Source organism: Schistocerca serialis, chromosome 4 (genome assembly GCF_023864345.2).
Source record: "Schistocerca serialis cubense isolate TAMUIC-IGC-003099 chromosome 4, iqSchSeri2.2, whole genome shotgun sequence".
Taxonomy (NCBI): domain Eukaryota; kingdom Metazoa; phylum Arthropoda; class Insecta; order Orthoptera; family Acrididae; genus Schistocerca; species Schistocerca serialis.
Genome location: NC_064641.1, coordinates 390,454,370 through 390,475,980, shown reverse-complemented (window position 1 = coordinate 390,475,980; position 21,611 = coordinate 390,454,370). Strand labels below are relative to the sequence as shown.

The following is a 21,611-nucleotide window of genomic DNA, read 5'->3' as shown; positions in this document are numbered from 1 at the left end:
CGACGCCCTGTGACTCTCTCTACGAGTACACGTCTGGTTCCAAGCTCTTCTGTAACTCTTCTGTGTAAAAGCATAAGGCAATTTCAGTATCACTCTGTCTTTTAAGAGGTAGATTCTAGGATTCGTTCTCTGCATTTTGGAAACTGAATATCTCAGTTGGCCAGTTTTGTACACACATCAAAAAAAGTTTTGCATCACACCAGTTCCCAGAACCGCCCAAAGATGTAAACAAGCATGCATGAGCAGCGCCTATTAGACGGAGTGGGTCGCTCAGCCGATCAGTTCCAGTCATTCCACCAGGAAGGAGGTACACGGCTCATGTCGTCCATAGTTCAACCATGCCTAGACGGTCAATACCGCGGTTCGATCGCGTCCGCATTGTTACTTTGTGTCAGAAAGGACTCTCAACAAGGGAAGTGTCGAGGTGTCTCCGAGTGAATCAAAGTGATGTTGGTCGGATGTGGAGGAGATACAGAGAGATTGGAACTGTCGATCACATGCCTCACTCAGGCCGCCCAAGGGCTACTGCTGCAGTGGATGACTGTTACCTACAGATTATGGCTCTGAGGAACCCTGACAGCAACGCCACCATGTTGAATAATGCTTTTTGTGCAGTCACAGGACGTCGTGTTACGACTCAAACTGTGCGCAGTAGGCTGCATGATGCGTAACTTCACTCCCAACGTCCATGGCGATGTCCATCTTTGCAACCACGATACCATGCAGCGTTGTGCAGATGGGCCCAACAACCTGGTGAATGGACCGCTCAGGATTGGCATCACGTTCTCTTGACCAATGAGTGTCGTATATACCTTCAACCAGACAACTGTAAGAGACATGTCTGGAGGCAACCCGGTCAGGCTGAACACCTTAGACACACTGTCCAGTGAGCGCAGTATGGTGGAGGTTCTTCCCTGCTATTTTGGGGTGGCATTATGTGGGGTCGACGTACTCCGCTGGTGGTCATGGAAGGTGATATAACGGCTGTACGATACGTGAATGCCATCCTCCAACCGATTGTGCAACCATATCGACAGCAAATTGGCGAGGCTTTCGTCTTCATGGACGATAATTAACACCCCCATCATACACGTCTTGTGAATGACATCCTTCAGGATAACGACATCGCTCGACTAGAGTGGCCAGCATGTTCTCCAGACATGAACCCTATCGAACATGCTTGGGATAGTCTGAAAAGGGCTGTTGATGGACAACGTGACCCACCAACCACTCTGAGGGATCTATGCCAAATTTCCGTTGAGGAGTGGGACAATCTGGACCAATAGTGCTTTGATGAACTTGTGGATAGTATGCCACGACGAATACAGGCATGCATCAATGCAAGAGGAAGTGCTACTGTGTATTAGAGGTACCGGTGTGTACAGCAATCTGGACCGCCACCTCTGAAGGTCTCGCTGTATGGTGGTACAACAAGCATTGTCTGGTTTTCGTGAGCAATAAAAAGGGCGGAAATGATGTTTATGTTGATCTCTATTTCAATTTTCTGTACAGGTTCCGGAACTCTCGGAACCGAGGTGATGCAGAACTTTTCTGATGTGTGTATTTGTCTGTGGTATTGCCACTCTGCCTCCACGACGGTGTTGCGAATTTTCCTCTCCCGGTTGACAGCAGCCGCCTGGTAACAGCGTTATAGTTTTTTATTTTAATTGGATAATGAATAGTCAGTGCTGTATCAAAGATGCAAATGCAATTTCTGTTAGGGAAACGAGGAATGAAACCAAGGAGATAGAGTTTTCATTTTGTAACAGTGGATAATGCAACCAATATTTCAAATTTATTAAACATTAACAATTTTAGTTACTTATCTTTTGTATTTTGTTTCTTAAGTGAAATATCGCTAGATTTCTTAGATCAGAAATTTGTCCCTTTGTTGTAGAAAAGAGAACCAAAACTTCCTACGCCTAGGGAACTATTCATAAGATGCATATCCACTGCATGCAATTTTCAGTGTGGACAGATTTGCTACATGTTCTTCACTTCTGTATGTTGCTCACACTGTGTTCGCCCATCATCGCCTGCTGGTACATCGTGTCACCACTCTTGGACAGCATGGATAGTACTCGTACTGCAGCTGCTTTCGTTCTCATGACTGACACAACCAAAAATAGTAATATGCCAAAGAGAGAGGTACATTGCTGGATGAAAGAAATGTTTCGCCAACGAGGGCAAAATGGAAAAGATTAATGCGTGATATGGCATTTGAGAGAATGGAAGATAATATCAGAAACTTTAGTCGAATTTCATTATCCGATTTTGGAATACTCTGTACTTCAATGATCGAACTCGTCAGTATGGATACCCAATTTCGTTTTGGCATCTGTGTTTCTTCACAATCATTTTCTGTGGGTCATCACACATGCATTTTTTTGTGATATGGAGAACTTTTTTTGTTCCACAGCACTTCTTTAACTATATCTGATCTACACAACAACCAATGGTCATCTTGATGTGGAACAAATGCCCGGATGGTCATTGTCGTTGATTTTAGTTCAGACTCATTTATGTATGTCATGCTTTTTCAGTGATTCACGTAATAAAGATATTTTGTTGGAGTATCACCCACTTGTACAAACCAATTATGAGAAGTGCTGCTTCACATACTATAGTCTCTTTACTTTTTCTTTTTCCCTGATATGTGTAGTTCCGCCCAAAACTCATTGACATAATTCAGAACATTTCATACCTACAGCAACTTCTGCCAATGTATCTGATCTACCATTGTTTAACGCTGCAGTGAATAGTCGTTCAGTGTGCTGTAAAAGGTGTGCATTTCTTATACATGCTTTCACCAAATCTGACTCTGTCACGTAAAATGTACTCCACAGGAGATAATCTGTATGTTTTTACAAACTGTGAACATTGGAAGTACTGTGAGAGTTTCACTCGCCAAAACTCCCACTTGTTATACTCCCTATGGTTGTCATGGTGCTCCTCCCTCTGCACTGAATGCTCAGGCAATGGGAAAAAGTGTACAAATTTTAGTTATATACTCTGCGACTGAGATAACTTACTTTTGATTACCGTAACTAATTTTGGAGTTATAAATCAAAATGTACTACATTGTAAATGTTTCACTTTGGGTTCATTGACTGGTACCCCATGTCTGGTTCTGGTCTTAAAGACTCATTAACATCAAAAAGACATATGAGTAAGTGTTATATGTGAAAATAAGACGTCATGGATGAGTAACATTGTGATGAAAGTTGACTATGCCTGAAAATACAAGGAGGGGCTGGGTCAGTACCTGGAATTTTCGAATGGTGTGACTAAATTCCTGTAGCAGGCCTTGTGTAAAGAATTATTTGCTGTTCTGATCAACAGAAAAATGAAATAAACAGAAATTTCATTTAATGATTCAATCTGCACCTGTATGCAAGATATGGCATTTAGTCCAACACTTTATACAAATCTCAGTGTAATGAGCATCATATTTTTATGTACATTAACCAAGTGTGCTGGCATAGACTGTTCAGACAGTTAGAGTCTCAATATCTTCTTTAAGGGGATTTACATGCTCCCAGCAAATTGAGGAGTTGTGAAGTGACAGCTATATTGTAACTGGGTAATTTTGCTAGAGATTAAAACTTTGTTCTACTAAACAGGACACCAACTTTTGTAACAACGTTCGAATGTTTACTTCCATAGATATGACCCAGTGTTCTCCAGTTGCAACAAAATGCCTGTGGCTAGCACAGAGGTGTGCTATGAAATGAGATCATTTACCAAATGGACTGAAAGTAGTTCTCCCAACCTTGCCTCCCAATGGCAGAAAGGAATCATGTAAGGTTTACTACTAGCATTAATCTTATGATATAATAAATTGTGGTCCCTGCACATTTCTGGTTTCCAAAACTTTAGTAGCTCAACTCGCCTTTTTCTGATGGGGATATTTCTTGCTGTTAATGTCAACAACGCCCAAGCACTATTGGTCACACCCGTGTGAGGGGTATGTCTGACTGAAAAGGAAACCTTCACTGTTTCGGTGTGGTATGTAATCCCAGTGTTTACCAAGATACGGTGTGATGGTATTCCCAGTTGCACAAGCTGAGTCAAGAACGACAGGGTGACAGACGAAAATATTGCTCAAATTCAGGAATTTTTTCTCTGTGCTGGAATGTAGTAGAAAAACAGCATTCTTGCAGTGAATAAAGCTTACATGGAAGTTGTGGTATTTTTATTGAAAGAAATTAGTATCTTCACTGTGTAATTGGGTTTTTCCTGAGGCAGCTCTGAAAGAAGGTAGATCGACAGTTGTCGCTTTAATTCCGTTTGAGGTTATCTGAAACATGAAATTAATATATCATCCTGGTTCTTACAAATGTAATTTTTGTTCATCGTAGGAATTTGCTAAAAACAATTGGTGAAATTATAGATACTTTAAAAAAATGACCATTTTCGGACGCTTCTTTTTTGGCTGAAAAAAATTCCAAATGTCAGCATTTAAAAAAATCGGCTACAATGAACTGAAGAGAATGCAGTTTGCTTGAAAGGATACTAAAAATCATTAAAATCAGATGGAAATTGTAGCATATGCGACAAAAACTGTGGCAAAAAAACGTGGTTTTGATCAAAACGCGTTTAAAGTTTGACAAGTACTTGTACAGGGTGTTTAAAAAATGACCGGTATATTTGAAATGGTAATAAAAACTAAACGAGCAGCGATAGAAATACACCGTTTGTTGCCATATGCTTGGGACAACAGTACATTTTCAGGCAGACAAGCTTTCTAAATTACAGTAGTTACAACTGTCAACAACAGATGGCGCTGCGGTCTGGGAAACTCTACAGTACGATATTTTCCACATATCCACCATGTGTAGCAATAATGTGGCGTAGTCTCTGAATGAAATTACCCGAAACCTTTGACAACGTGTCTGGGGGAATGGCTTCACATGCATATGAGATGTACTGCTTCAGCTGTTCAATTGTTTCTGGATTCTGGCGGTACACCTGGTCTTTCAAGTGTCCCCACAGAAAGAAGTCACAGGGGTTCATGTCTGGCGAATAGGGAGGCCAATCCACGACGCCTCCTGTATGTTTCGGATAGCCCAAAGCAATCACACGATCATCGAAATATTCATTCAGGAAATTAAAGACGTCGGCCGTGCGATGTGGCCGGGCACCATCTTGCATAAACCACGAGGTGTTCGCAGTGTCGTCTAAGGCAGTTTGTACCGCCACAAATTCACGAAGAATGTCCAGATAGCGTGATGCAGTAATCGTTTCGGATCTGAAAAATGGGCCAATGATTCCTTTGGAAGAAATGGCGGCCCAGACCAGTACTTTTTGAGGATGCAGGGACGATGGGACTGCAACATGGGGCTTTTTGGTTCCCCATATGCGCCAGTTCTGTTTATTGACGAAGCCGTCCAGGTAAAAATAAGCTTCGTCAGTAAACCAAATGCTGCCCACATGCATATCGCCGTCATCAATGCTGTGCACTATATCGTTAGCGAATGTCTCTCGTGCAGCAATGGTAGCGGCGCTGAGGGGTTGCCGCGCTTGAATTTTGTATGGATAGAGGTGTAAACTCTGGCGCATGAGACGATACGTGGACGTTGGCGTCATTTGGACCGCAGCTGCAACACGGCGAACGGAAACCCGAGGCCGCTGTTGGATCACCTGCTGCACTATCTGTGCGTTGCCCTCTGTGGTTGCCATACGCGGTCGCCCTACCTTTCCAGCACATTCATCCGTCACGTTCCCGGTCCGTTGAAATTTTTTCAAACAGATCCTTTATTGTATCGCTTTTCGGTCCTTTGGTTACATTAAACCTACGTTGAAAACTTCGTCTTGTTGCAACAACACTGTGTTCTAGGCGGTGGAATTCCAACACCAGAAAAATCCTCTGTTCTAAGGAATAAACCATGTTGTCCACAGCACACTTGCACCTTGTGAACAGCACACGCTTACAGCAGAAAGACGACGTACAGAATGGCGCACCCACAGACTGCGTTGTCTTCTATATCTTTCACATCACTTGCAGCGCCATCTGTTGTTGAAAATTGTAACTACTGTAATTTCGAAAGTTTGTCCGCCTGAAAATGTACTGTTGTCCCAAGCATATTGCAACAAACGGTGTATTTCTATCGCTGCTCGTTTAGTTTTTATTGCCGTTTCAAATATACCGGTCATTTTTGAAACACCCTGTGTAAAAGAAAAGGGACAAAGCTTGAAACTTACGGGACATCATTGATGCTTGAATCATAATAACTATTGCCCCGGTTAGTGGATGGCCGCTGTCAGTTACGTCGACCTGATGAGCCTTCATTTTCGTCCTCAAACCCCTTCTTGTTTTTGAGCACATCGACAATGGAGTCTCTGTCTTCACAGAATTGGCATATTTCATCGCCGATTTTGATTTGAAGGGCATTTGCCACGTACATTAATGCAGTATGTTCTACATTTAATAGATATACGGGCAAATTTGAAGCAATGTTGATAACTTTGCTTCGGTTGCACGTTATTTTTGGAGCATATCTCCAAATGGGAATATTGAAACTTTCGATCATATTCTGCATAAAACCACCCAAACAACGCTCCAGCACATCAGGTTTACTCAAATCGGTACAAAGAGGGGTGATGGTATTCGTAATGACTTGTGGCAATGGTGTTTTGTGTTTATAACTTACCAATTCACCACTTTCTTTAGCTTCAAATGGTCACAGGATCGTTACTTTTTGAGCTGGCGCATTACATTTTGGGGAATAATTCATTAAGAGAAAAATTTCGAGTTTTTTCAACTGTCACCCTGTCGGTCCTCGTTAGTGGCCTTACAGCAATTTCCTCTTTTCTGGGAAGTTGTTTTCGCAGGCCATGGCATGATTGTTTCCTCCCAATCAGCACAAACATCTCTTATCCAATTCCCTTGCACAGAAGGGGTAGATGCTTCACAAGTTTATCGCAAGATGGGAGAGGTGTATGGAGAGCAGTGTTTCACATAATGCACAACATTCTGGTGGTGTCATAATTATAAGGCAAGATGTGTGGCAGAGAAGACCCTCGAACTGCTTCATAAATTTCTATAGGAGGTCTGGAACATCCTCCTTACAGCCCCGATATCGTCCCATGTGGCTCACATATCTTTGGTCCCTTAAAATAATTTCTGAAATGTCAGAGTTTCATCTAGGACAACGAACTGGAGGACACCTTGGAAAACTTGATTCATCGGCAACCCCAGAATTTCTATGCTGAATCCATTCACTCACTTGCTATGTGCTGGCATCGATGTATCAATGTCAATGGCAATTATGTTTAGTTGTACTGCTCCACATTAACTGTAATTATGATAATGTTCTTAAAATGTATTTATATATAACTGTAGCCTCCTTTTCCTTTGGTTACACCTCATTTGTGAGAGTGGAGTCATTGATTGGGTTTCATGAGCAGCAGTCATATGCAGTAAAATCATGCATACATTTATTTGAAGAAGTTGATAATGTGATGATTACAATATTATTTTTTAGGTAGTAAGTCAGTTGGTGTGTAAATGCAACTAATGATTCGTTTCATTTGCAGAAGAGTGTACATAACTATTTATGAAAACTTTGGATAAAATAGCATCATCAATGTTGTTCAATAACTTCATTGGTGGAACATATTACTATTCAAAATCTTGTGAAAATATGTCTGAATAGTGATAATGTGAGAAATTACTTGAGGAACAGAATGCATCAATGGCAAGTTCAGCATTAAAGTGGAGTAAGTTTAACTGTTAATACAAGTGTCATTGATCCTAGGCATGGTTAGAAAGTGGTTTCTGGACAACTGGTCAATAAAATGAAGTAATATGACTTTTTCAGTTATTCTTTTAAAATAACATTTTTCAATTTACAAATGAGGAACCTTAATAATCATAGCTTCAAACAGATATGTTCAGTTTAGCCACCATGGTCAGGTTCATTTAGCAATGAAGTGTGTTCTCTCAGTAAAGCGTCCCATCACTCATGAATGATAGCTACAAAAATTAATATAAAGGAAACTATGGGAGTTTTACAGTCAGAAAAATAGAACAGCAGAAGTGCCAGATAGAGTAAATATCAATAATTTTATCGGCAGTGGAAGCCCTGCAGAAATAAATCACACAATTGTGACCTACAAAGAAGAGGCAGCTGATTAATCTGTCCTGGCCAAGAAGGTAGCAGAGCTAACAAGGGGGCCCCAACTTTATGAGAGGATAAGGAATATTGAAGAGCAATAGCACTAAAACGAAAAGCTCTCAGCTTGTATTACTTATAGCACACTGCAAAGGCGCTTCTGGAAATGAACACAGCTCGCTGAAGTGAAACAATTATTAAAGCAAAAGAAGGACAGTAAGGTTTCATATAGCAATAATCTCAAGAAAGAAATAGAAGTTAAAGAATTATGGACAAGAAATAAACTACTGCAACACTAAAAAGTTAAATGTGATTCTAAGAATGTCATAGATAGATGAATTCCTAGATTAAATATCACTCACAAATTCCCCCTTTTCCACAGTTAGAACCTTCAGCAAGACTTTCTGACCATTTGCAGCATAAAGGTGGGCAAAACTTTTATTCTCAGGGATCAAATCAGAAAGCACTCTCTCACTGGAATTAACTAGCTCTTTTCCATGACTCACCAATCACAATCACAAAAATAAAATAAAAGCTCCTTGTCTTTTTAGTTCCTGTATTGTATCTAACAGACCTACTTTGAAAAACATGGAAAGAACACTAATAAGTTCATGTCACATCTGCAGTAGTTTTGAGATTAAAGTGTTCTAAATTTTTTCTACTGTAAAAAAATATTGCAACAAGATCCTAAATATTTTATCAAGTCACGAAATTTTAAAACTAACAATGATTCTTGTTATGTTTTCATGCTTTTATTGGAAACAAAATACGATGTATGTATTTCAACGTAACTAATTGATTTAAGTGTCTACAGTCTTCATTGCCATCAGTATGACACTATATTTACCCAAGAAGGAATAATTAACCAATTTTATGATTTACAATTTTAAACATGGCTGAGGGACGGCAACTGTAGAAGAAATGATAGGTACAAACCAGCCAACCAGTTGCAACAAAATTTGACTTTTACCAGGTTCAACACCAACTCTGGGTGTCTTCATCCGAAAATTCACGAAATACATGTGGTGACTGATGAACGAATTTAAGAGCAATAATGCTCATATGACATAAACACATAATTAAAAAGTTAACATTAAAACCACGTACAATTAAAGACAATGAAATTGATCTGAAAGCTGGCAACTGCCAGTAAAACCATAGCAACATTGAGTAGCATTGTACATGCCGCTAAGGACTTTGAAAGATAGGCCTAACAGACACTGGAGTTGGCATCAGACTCAAGTGTGGAATTTAATAATATACTATCGACTAACCAATATGAGTTTTCATAGAGGAAGGAGGACATTTGATAATTTCGCTCTTGTCATCACTAACATTTATTGAGCATTCACTGAAAAGAAATTTATGACTACATTCATTGACATTAAACGAGCTTCTGACAATGTCATATTCCCTTACTACTGGAAAAGTAATCTAAAATAAGACTTCCATTTAACTTTATATAGAAGACCAGCAGTATTCTATCTCACAATATACGAGTTCTATCTGCAAAGTTCTCTGCCATACCCAGACATCGCAGCATGGCTCGCATAATTTTTTTGCCAATAGTAGGTGCCACGTAAAATTGAAAATCATTCCAGGCAGCAGTTGACTGTAGGAAGTCATTTGAAGCAATTGTAGTCCGCTTAATGTTGAAAATCGAGTATCGCGATTGAATTCTTCTTAAAAGAAGATTTAACAATGACCGAATTTTATTTACAGCTTGTAAATGTGCATGGTGGCGGCTCACCTGCAGTTTCCACAGTCAAGAAGTGGGTTGCCCAGTTTAAACATGGGCATGAAGACATCCAAGATGATCTGTGCGAAGGACATCTAAAAAGTGCAAGCACACCGGAAATCATTGACAAAGTGCATGATATTATTTTGGAAGATTGGAGTATAAAGGAGTGTAAAATTACTGATGCTCTATGGAATGTGTCGGTCACGTCTTAAATGAGGAAGTGAATATGAGACTGCTTTTTGCAAGATGGGTGCCACGTGTGCTCCCTACAGATCACAAATGAAAAGTGCTTGGTGTGTTTTAACAAAAACAGAAGTGACTTTTTGTGTCGATACGTGACGGCGGATGAAACATGGACTCACCACTACACATCAGAATCGAAATTGCAGTCTATGCAGGGGATAAAAGCCGGTTCTTCAGCTTCAAAAGAAAGAATGCAAAGATTGTGCCTTCGGCGTGAAGAAATATGGCGTCATTGAGAGGATACGGTTTTGAAATAACAATAGATCAAATGTATGGATATTAGAGACGATTATGTTAAAAAAAACTACTTTCAAGGCGTAAATTGTCGTTTTCTCTAACAGGTTGACAGCTTTTCGGACCACCCTCATTTCTACGCTATCAAAAGGGACTTTCAGAACACCCTGTATGAACCTTGGGACATGCCCTGAGGACAATTTTAAACCCAGTTTCAATTTAGTACAAGTGCGCATCCGAAGACAGATAGATAGAGATCATCCAACTCGCTTGTGGTTTCTATATAAATAAATCTGGTTAGGTACTTTAAGAGGCGCAAAAAGCCTTTATGAAGCACTCAGTTGCTTTGTTCAACATACCTTCGATAATAATATTGAAATGTCTTAAGAATAAACCACTGGAATGATTTTTATCCACCAAAGATTGGAAATGTTACTTAAAATTCTAGAAATGGTCAAATACCTGTTTCAAATAAAGTCATACGTTAAGGTTTTGGGTTTGACCTTTGATAACTATTTAGCCTGGGTTCCTTATAAAGACTATCTCACTGAACAAGTCTAATAGAGTATACACATGTGTGTCTACTAGTAAGTAACTTAACACGCACAACGTCTTCAGCCGCTTACTGAGGTGTTCACATTAGAACAAAATCTAGCGCAAGTTTACTTCTGCATGTCGCTTCAACAAATTAATTTCAGCAAATTTCTGCAAGTACTTGCAGAAGTGTTTCAACTACAGTTGCATTATGAGATGGGCAACTGGAAGTTTACAGCGTCATGGATAAAAACAAAGCAGACACTATGGTTGTTGCATTGTTATATTACTGAAAAAATCATTAAAAAAGAAAAAAACTAATGAAAAAAGAAATACTTGGCTGAAGAAATGGAAACAGAGGCATACATATCTGAGTTACTAAAAAACTATTGAATGAAATAAAATCAGAGGACTTCAGATTAAAAACTTTCTGTGAATGATTTACAAAGGCAGCTGCATGGAACCTATATGCAATGAAATTTGGGATAATCTGGAGAAATATATATTCCAAAATGAACACATAGATGAAAGACAGCCCTATCACAAGTTTCCTTAAATTATCTCTCACAGAATGTAGCCACCGGGTGAGCAATAGACTTGCTGTAGGACAAGCTGAAAGTACACAATTTCACACAACAAAACCGTCTTCAGAATAAAGAGCAATCCCCAAAGAAAGCACGGAAATGAAATAATCGGTATCACTATACCAGAAGAATCTAAGCATGGGACATGCTTACAATAGCAATAACAAGTTTCGGCCGAAACAGCTTACCATACTACATGTCGATTTGCAGTGCTAGTATCTTGGTCACAGATACAGCAGTAGTACAGTCGCAACCAATGTGATTGCCATGTGCTTAGTAACAGCAAACATCACGAGTGGTTCATGAATGACTAACCTAGGCTGTTCCCAAGATAATGGGGGAAGCACTAGCCAATAAAAGGCAGTAGGTGCCGCACACTGACCCTCGCGATGTTGACACCTCTAGAAACTGTAAAGGAATGGGCTGCAAAGCTACTCCCTCAGTTATTCAAAGACTCGTTCGTTGAGCTATGGTGCACCTCTGCGGTATACCAAGAGGTTCTTGTAGCCAACCTAATAGGAGTAAGATATGGAATCGTTCCTGCTGTCCTGGCCGCCTATAATGACCGAGTTCTGGTCCTCAGGTTGATTGACCTGAACTGGCGCGAATGCTCAGAATGCAGAAAACTGTGTGCGTCTCCTCCACCGTGTGACCTCAACGACGATTCGAAATAACAGCTAGAAAACCAAGCTAGATTTCTCCATCTTGGGCGTTTTCTATATCAGTTAAACAGTGAACGTTAAATTTGTCCTGCCCCCTTTAGCCGATGGTCCTCTATACAGACAATACATCGATATCGTCTGTGGACGTGGAAAAATTATTATCCAATAATTAAGTTTAATGAATTCTTAATTAATTAATCGACTGGTCTGAGTTCACTTGGAATTTTATTTGGAATTCGAATCTGTGATCAGAATTAAAGGATTAATTTTATTACTGTTTCTTCCTTTGCGATGAGGGCTGGTCTGGACAGAAGCTGTGGTCTTCCATGTGCGTTTAGTTCCTGAAAAAATCACTGCATTATGATGTAATGCATTTATGTTTCTGCTTACATTAATAAAATCAGCTAAAATTTTCTGTCATTCTACTTTTCTCCTGGTGAAAAAGGTAACTGGTAAAATTCATTCTGCACATAATTGGTTATGGTAGCCAATTATATATCTTTAGGAGTTCCAATAGCACAAGGTGACAGAAAAACGGGAACTTTGGAACCCCCTTCAGAAACAGAAAAAAAAACAAAAAGAGGTTTATTGACAGCAACTGAACCACTACAACTTGCCTTTTCAGAGACAGTAATCCAGTTTATCAGTGTTTGAAAATTGCATCCTGCAGATGACGTCGTCCTGTTTGTATTCGATCTGCCTTTGCGGTTCCTTATTGAGTACTGCAATATCTCAGCTGAGATACCTCAAATTTCGTGTTGAATTATTTGTTTTGAGTCGTATGGACCAGACTCTTAAGGTATCCCCACAATAAAAATATCACAAACGGACATATCTGGTGATCTTGGAGGTCAAGAAAGTTACCAAATCTCGAGTTAAAATGGTTACCGAATAATTCTTCCACTGCTGCCATTGACTTCCTTGCATTGTGCAAAGTCACACCATCCTTTTCAAACCAGGTTTCTTGAGGTTTTGGAATTATGTTCAATGCAGATACAACAGAAGATCGCAACATCCCAACATATCTATCCGAAGTGTCAGTCACAGTAATCCTCTTTTCATTTTCGAAAAAATTAAGGTCCAGTGACCTGTTGTGACGAAATGGCACACCATATGGTCACGCTGCTGATGAGTAAAGGACGTTCTTGAACTTCGTTAGAATTGCTCTCTGCCCAGTAACGGTAGCTCTGCTTAAGGACACAATGTGTGACATGAAAATGGCCCTCTTCTGGTATCCACTCTTCATAACTTGCTGACAGAATTCTAACCTAAACCGATAATTTTTCTTCTCCTTCAGTTGTTGCACGATCTGCAGCTCGTACGAACGAAATTTTAAATCAAAATGGAGAATTTGGCGAGCTCTCTCTCAGGACACTTCGCACACAAGTGCTTGCTTATCAACTGAGCGCCATGGGCTCAGTAAGACTGAAACGCATGCAGCTTCGGTGTTCTGTGGAGTACAGTCACTTTTCAATCGTCATTTTGGTTTGTTTCTTGGAGTATATCCATTCTCTTCAAAGTTTTGATACAAGTTTTTATCATGTGTTTCGAGGGAACACGACCATGATGCTCTAAGTTGTAACAACATTTTTTGGTGAAAGCACACTGTTGACAGTTCCACCCATCCATAATCCATTATCACTAAACGATGAGATAGTTTAAAGCTCAAGGTCCCCGTTCCGAAGCGCTGCCGATTGTATATGGCTGTTAATATGCATTTCAAAAGTGCACGTGTGTCATCCTGTACATTTGTTGCTACCCATCCGTCTTTATGCCATTCTTGTTTTCGACACTGACATTTTCGCACTGGCATTTAATTCACAAAACTTCTGCTAGTTTGAGAAAAACTTCCTGCAGCTGGTAAGTTCAGCAAGGACTTGCAACAAGATATAAGAAACTGTTGACATTAGCTTGCAGAACCTTCTTATGTCAAGTTTATGAAACTTGCTGAAGTCGATTTGCAGGGGGTATTTCCATGTGAAAGAACTTACTGAAGAAGCTTCTGCAGGCGACTTGTGGAAATATTCTTGTTAGTGGGCACTTGCCTTAAATGTGTTAATATATCTGACAGATACAGTAGAAGTAGATCATCACATTCCATCATCTATTTATAGAGCACTCGTATGTTCTAAATTGGATTATGGCATTATGTTCTACACGGAGGTAATAAATCACTCTTGTAAAAAATAGATGAAGTACGTTTCAAATGTCATCATATATGCCTATAACATCAACATCCACACCTATGAATACTTTGCTATTGAAAACTGCAGAAATGCCATTGGTAGTCAGAAGACTGATGATAGCAGAAAAATTCTTCATTAGTGGAGCAACTGATCGAATGCAGCCACTACTGGGCAAAGGCGAAAAGCTGAACAGGATAATTAGTATTAGAGACGGTCTCCTATTGCATAGCTATGCATATATGTTATCTCGAACTTAAATCACTTGCAAATTACTCAACAGAAAACGCTCTACCGGGCTCTGTACTCTGTACTAATCTCTATCTTAACAGTACCTACGTGCCACATACAAAGGATAGTAGTCCCTTCTCTGCGGAAGCATATGTCATTTTAGAAGAAATGTTGTGTGGTAGAATATTTGTTTTGGAAAGAGAACAACTTTACCTGTGAAGCTTTTAATCCTATCAGATAGCAAAAGTGTAGTCTTCTAACATGGTGCAGGTACTTCATAAACGTTTCCTAGCTATCAAGGAATAAGTTGAAAAAAACAGTGCGATTGGCCAACAGGTAAAGTTTGTATCGCTAAGGGGTTACATAAAGCATGTGGATAGACTTGCAACAAAGACAATGAACCTGACCCAAACCTATAATTTCAAACTATCACGAACTGATATTAGCATTATGGCGAAAAAACGAGCCTTTTAAGAATAGGACAGTAAGTGGAACCGATTTAAAATTATAAGAGACAAAAGTGAAGATAACATATAGGCAGATATCCCCAGTAAACGTTGGTTTATTTCGTTTAAAGGAAGCAGAAAGAAAACAATAACATCGCTAGTAAGGATTCGATTGAACTACAGTCCATTTTCTAGTTATTTGCATCGAATGGAAGTTAGTGAGCACTATGTTGTAAGTGTGATGGTATATTAATTAGAGACTTGAACTACTTGCTTTTTTTCCTGCAGGAGATAGGCCTCTGGCAGCCAACAAATACATTTACTGACATTCTTTACAAAATCTGCCAACATGTACCACCTGCCGTCGACTGTTTGCTACCCATGAACGTTTTGCGAGTGTATAAAATATTAGCGACTAAAACGTCACAGCATAAAATAATAGCTAAGTTTGATGTGGATATCATATCTTTATTTAAAGGAAACCGTAGTTTAAGCATGGAAATTTGTTATATATTTGCTATTAAATCTTGTAATATGTGAATGGTTGTGTTGTCAATATGACCAAATAAATAAAATAGTAGTCGTATATACTTACTACCTACTGATTTTTAGAGTCAGGAAGTAGGTAACGACATATGGCTGCTACGTCAAATAGTGGTCTGTGCGTTTAAATGCGAGATAATGAGTAGGCATTATTACACTAGAACAGTTGATATTGCAGTTTAAAATTTAAATTATCTATCGTTTTGTGTTATCTACATGGCAACGATGCCGTCCTTCTGTCTTCTGTTCACTGGTTCCAGAGCAACTACTGTACTTCACAAGATCTTGCTGTGGCAACGCTGTAGCCATCTTCGCAGCGACAAGCGCAGTGTTCTGTAGCGTCCCTCCGAGCACGAGTTGTTGGTAGAACTGTCCTTACTGGCTAAAATGGCAGACATCTCGAAAGACGAGCTCCGCAAGGAAATTGCCGGTAAATTGGAATATTATTGTTTATTAGTGTTTAAGAGTGTTATGGGTATTAGAAATAATTTTCAAAATAATGTTCTGTTGTAGGAGACCTAAAAATAAGCATGAAGTAGTACTAAATATCGCATATTTCTGTTTAGAAAATGTGGCTTTGAACCGTTGTTTTGAATAATCCTAACGGTCATAATGACGCGATTACAGTGTGCCACAGAAGGAAGCATCCATTGCCTTTGAGCAATTGTATACGTACAGTATCTGCTATTTTAAACCTGATTCGGATGGAAACAAAATTAATCTAGCTTTGATGCAAGATTTTTCCGTTGGTAGTTTAAGACAGAAGTCAATCGCTGTTCATTTTATAGTGATGGCTGTGTGTCGCCGGCGAATTTTTCGTCTTCCGAAATATTTATTTAGAATAAATTATTTTAAATAAATATTGCGAAAAATCAAGTATATTTTTATTTTTTCACTTACATAATTTTTTTTATTTGAGATTATATAAATTTTTGAAAATTTAAAAATTCGTTCCTAAAAGCTATTTTGTTAAAATTTGTTTAGGGATTGGATTAATCGTTTAAACCATTAATAATACTACTTCCTTGGGCCTCAATGAGATTGCATAAAATTCTTCGTGCTGAAACCTGTTATCATGCGTTCAAATTTGTTTGGAGGAGAAAGGATGGGCACAATGCTGGACGTCCTTATACCCTTTCCGTCCTCTCTGTTGAATGAGTTTGGCTGTAAATTTATACTTGACAAACTTTGTATCCTTTAGTATCTTTTTCTTAGTTTGAAAGCCTACTGGGTTTGTTCCAAGCCCCTTACCAACATGGTTCACTCTACACTGATAGATTTTATGAGTATCATTACTAATAATTCTTTCATTTGTGAGCGAGCCACATAATTTGGGTCATGTCACTGTGTTGCAACTGAACACTCTTCACATGAAAATAATCATGTTACCTAGTTTAGAAACTTTCAAAATTCTTCCTAAGTAAGTATAGTGGGCCCTTAAAATTACATTAGTGGTTACAAAATAGTGTAAACAGAACAAAGTAATAACTGTAGCCAGAAGATTGATAAAAGTACTTGCTTGTTACATCACATGCTGATTGTGTTGGTTAAAGCCAAATGGTTCTTGTCATATGAGACATCCATCTTAAGAACACAAATAACCACAAGCCTCGACTTAACCTCTGCAGCACTATAGTATTTACAGGTGTGTGGATCAAATGCCCAGTGTAGTGGCTCATTAACAGAAGACTTGATGTGTAAGCTGACTTGCATACAACTGAATACAAGGATGGCATGTGGATTGCAGCTGTGTGTATATCACAAACATTAAAAATAAACTGTCCAAATGTACAGGCTGTAGAACCATGAAGAGCTAGTTGCAGAGGACACTAATGTGCTCATGTAAAAAAAGCAGCTGGACTGCACTGAGCATATTAATTACAGTAGGAAAAGGTGTTGATAGTAATCTGTGAAGAAATGATTGCCCCTACATGTAGTAGTAGGTTTTGGTAATTGGTCATTGTGAGCTGGAGAGTCAACCACAATGTTAGTGTCATGTTTTCTCTAGGCAGAGAGAGCATTACATTAACACTAACGTTGTTTCATATGTTCAGTGTCTCCATTCATAAATGCAAATACAGTTGGCATTTAGAGCAGTTATTGCAAGGCCTCCTCACTCCCCTGCCCCATTCCACCCATTTATACCCTTTCAGCAATAACTGCAATAGTTTGTAGTGGAGATAATGTCTAGAAGTGTTTTTAAAGTAACTTATCCCTAATATTTACAATGTGGGTTTTAAATTTGTTTTATGGTTAACTTGGAAAGTCAGCGTGCTATTTTCTTCCTGCCATATTCAAGGTGAATCTGACGAATATTGCACGAGGAACCATTAGTGTCACAGTTATATTCCCAAAAGTGGTGGAATAAAATGGTCAGTTACAACCAGTGAATGAATGGTAATGTGATGCTTGAAGTTTTTTGAATAGTCCAAAATTTGAATTTGTCTCAATGTGTACAGGTTGATAATGTATACATTTGAAAAATAGCTTTGTACTAATATTTATGCTGGATATGTCCATAGCTATCCTGAAGGATGCTGATCTTACATCAACATCATCCAAAAAAGTCCGCCAGCAGATTGAAGAGAAGCTGGATGTTGATCTTTCAGACAGGTAATATCTCAGTCATGTTGTTTCGTCTAAAAGCAAAAGGTTTTTAGTTGTAACGACCCATTTGTGGTGTCTAGTTATCTCAAAAAATTGTCTGTAAGGTTGTAGATTAGTGTAGTGAATGACTAGTATTAAAGTTTTGTCCAAGCAAAATTTGAATGTGGTTGTTTACCTTGCATTAATACTTCATGGCTCCTGTTTACTGGATATTTTGCAATTCATTTTACTTTTTCACATTAGTGCCCTCAACTTGTGTATTCCATAAGTAAGCGGTTGCGTAGTTGGTTGTTTCACAAATTGAACTTATTTCTGCATGCAAGTGGAGCTTCATAAGTGAAAAATAACTTCGTTGTGCATTCTTCCATTTAGAAAAATAATTTTTTAATTTCCAAGGAAAAATGTTCTAAGCCATTCAACCTGTGGAATGCAAATATACTTACTACCCAAGTAAGCTAATCAGGTAAATGTTAGATTGTTTTTGTGAATGCATTGAACTTGGGTAGCTTTAGGGCACTTGTCGATTTGGATTTCACTAATTCTTCGTTTAATGTTTTTTATATGGGCAGCTGATTCTCACACAGTGCATGAGCTCAACTTTGTAGTTATACTTTGCAGTATTCATATTCTGCCCTTGAACTATGAGAGCAGTTTTCAGAAAGTGCCCCATTTTTGTGCATGTGCAGTTTAATAACTTCACATCACAACTTAATTTCCAATTTTTTTAAATGTTTGCTGTGTATTTGTATCAGAGCAAGTGCAGGAGTATGTTGTGCCAATTTTCAGGAAAAAGGAAGTGGATGATTTGGTAATGGAATGTCTCAAAGAGAAACAAGACGGAAAAAAGAAAAACAGTAAGGATGAAGATGAGGAAGAGGATGAGGAGGAAGAGGAAGAAGAGGAGGATGAGGAGGAAGAAGAAGATGAAAAACCTAAAGCAAAGAGAGCAGCTAAAAAGCCCACGAAGCGGCCCAAGAAAGGCAGCAGTGAAGAAAGTGATGAAGGCTCAGATGATGTAAGTACCATAACAGCTGAAATATCTGCTTAACTTTAGAAATGGCATGTGTTTAATATTGGTTGTTTTGTGTGTGTGTGTGTGTGTGTGTGTGTGTGTGTGTGTGTGTGTGTGTGGTGTGTGTGGTGTTTGGAAGAACAACTTTTTGTCTGAAAGCTTATATGTTTAGCTGCCCTGTCATTGTTCCTGTCAGCAGCTCAGTGCCTCCTGTGGTAATTCATAATATTCTTGGATTTAATTTATGCATTTCTTTGTTTCAGGATGCAAGTGATGAGGAATATAATCCATCCAAAAAGTCTAAGGGTGCCTCGCCAAAAAAAGGCAAACCTCCAGCGAAGAAGAAGAAGGGTAGTGACAGTGACAGTGATGAAGACTGGGCAAAAGCAAGGAAAAGCAGTTCTGGTGGAGGTGGTGGTGGCGGTGGAGCGAAAAAGAAAGGAGGCGTAAGTAACACTTCAGTTTAACATTAAATGTTCCTGTGTTGGCCCAAAATGAGATCTAGAGTATAATTGGCAAAAGATGCCATACAACTGGCAGTGCCCCTTGCCAACTTGAAACTGTGAAGTGGGAATGCTTGTGGCCAAAACAGTCTTCTATAGACCTGAGACCACATTGAGGCAATGCCATAAACATGTTCACAAAACCGTGTTACATGATTGGTTGAGGTATGTAAATGAAGCAGCTACACAAAGTCCACTGTCACTGAGGATTCTACTTTTGCTGACATTGCTACAGTAAAACATATATTTCTGATTATTCCCCTGATGTGTTTTTGAAGTTACATTCCTAATTCTTACAGTTAACTTCAGCTTTCAGTATGTTTTAGGTCACATGTTTAGGTGTTAAATTTCTCATTTAGTTGGAATTTTTTGTCTGATCGTGGTTTCTAATTGCACTTTCAGGCAAAACGAGGTGGTGGGGGAGGCTACATCAAAGCCAAAAGCCTTAGCCCAGAATTGGCAGCACTTATGGGACAAGACTCAATGCCCCGTCATGAAGTTGTCAAAAAGATATGGGGCATCATTAAAGAAAGAAATCTTTACGTAAGTTGTTTTATTTAAATGACTGTTTCATGTTTTTATGAATTCATGATTGTAAATTTAAGTAATTTTGTTTTTCAGGACCCGAAAAACAAGCAGTTTGCTATATGTGACGATGAACTGATGAAAGTTTTTGGTAAGTACTTGTTTTACATAGTGTGTAAGGTGAATCAATTGTTCTGGTAAGCTGAATTTAATTCATGTTTCAATTTTTAGGTGTCAAGCGCTTCCGGATGTTTGGCATGATGAAATATCTGAAAAACCATTTTGTCGACTAAAATTATATATGCAAATTCTCATTTTGTTTTAATGAGAAGAAATGGTAATACAGTTTCCAATGTGAAATAAGACTTGCCCTTTTTCTGCGTTAGCAATTGCCAATTGATTTGAAGAAAATGAGTGGAAGTAAATGTGCTCATTTTCATTTTGTAACAGAAGTTGCTAATACACAACTGGGATGAAGTAATTTAGTAGTTTATATTCATTTGCCTTAACAGGAGTGGAGACAGTGGCAAGTGATACCATTACATATTTAATAGTGACAGAATGTGCCACATGAGGTTTTATATTAATTTCAGTACAAAATTATTTCTTCATTAATCACTTGGATTTGTAACAACTGTAATTTTAAAACAATTGTGGATACGTGTGTCCTTTCAAATACAAAGTAGATCTGTGAACTGACATAATTTTTTTACTCTTCTGTGTATTTGTATGTGTGAAAGTAATTATAAGAATAAAAAGGTCATAAACTCGTTATTGCATTAATTGTGATTGTGTTGCTCCCTGCTCATTGTTGTTTCATATCCTTTTTTTTTTAAGAAAATGTGTAGTTGCACATCAGATTGTGAGCCTGACAAAGTAATAGTAGGCCTAACAGTCTCATTTATCAAAATTTTGGACAGAGTGGACATATAATCATTGTTCTTGTAGGTTTTGGGGTTGGTGTATGTTGGATTAATTCCTGTATGGCAGTTACTTTTTGCAATGTAAGTGCAACTTCATGATGTTCTGCCATGCTAAGACTCTAGTCCGGAAGAAGATGAGAAATTTAGTGGTAGATTTAAGCATTAGTTCAGTCTGTTGAAGTGTGATGCTGATGTTGAATTAAGGCAAATACTTTAATTTGCATATACAGGTAAAGTGACAATATTGTCATTTTATATCTAGTGGTACAACTGATTTTCATTAAAACTTCTGTTTCATGTGAAAAATGAGGTGGAAATCTAGGGGAATGTATAGTTCCTGCAAGAGTTCATTATGCTGCAACCACTTTTTTCTCTATGCTTTAAACATTTGCAGTTCTTAAACATGTATAACATCTTTGTTGGGTTCCTGTGGTATGATGTTGCACTAAACTCAATTGCACAGTCCCAAAAATAGACTCCACTGGTACTGTCAAAGGAGGTAGTGCTGCAATCAGTTAACTTG

At 38.6% G+C, this 21,611-nt stretch overlaps 1 protein-coding gene across 1 annotated transcript; it reads left to right on the top strand.

Annotated features, from left to right (window-relative positions):
- The first annotated feature begins 15,797 nt into the window (after nt 1-15,797).
- LOC126474893 (uncharacterized) lies at nt 15,798-20,939 on the top strand. The gene is made up of 7 exons (XM_050102385.1): nt 15,798-15,948; nt 18,041-18,131; nt 18,912-19,140; nt 19,401-19,583; nt 20,043-20,183; nt 20,262-20,316; nt 20,397-20,939. Exons 1-7 carry the CDS (start codon nt 15,906-15,908, stop codon nt 20,456-20,458), a joined length of 804 nt encoding a protein of 267 aa, XP_049958342.1. The 5' UTR covers nt 15,798-15,905; the 3' UTR covers nt 20,459-20,939.
- The last annotated feature ends 672 nt before the right edge of the window (nt 20,940-21,611 follow it).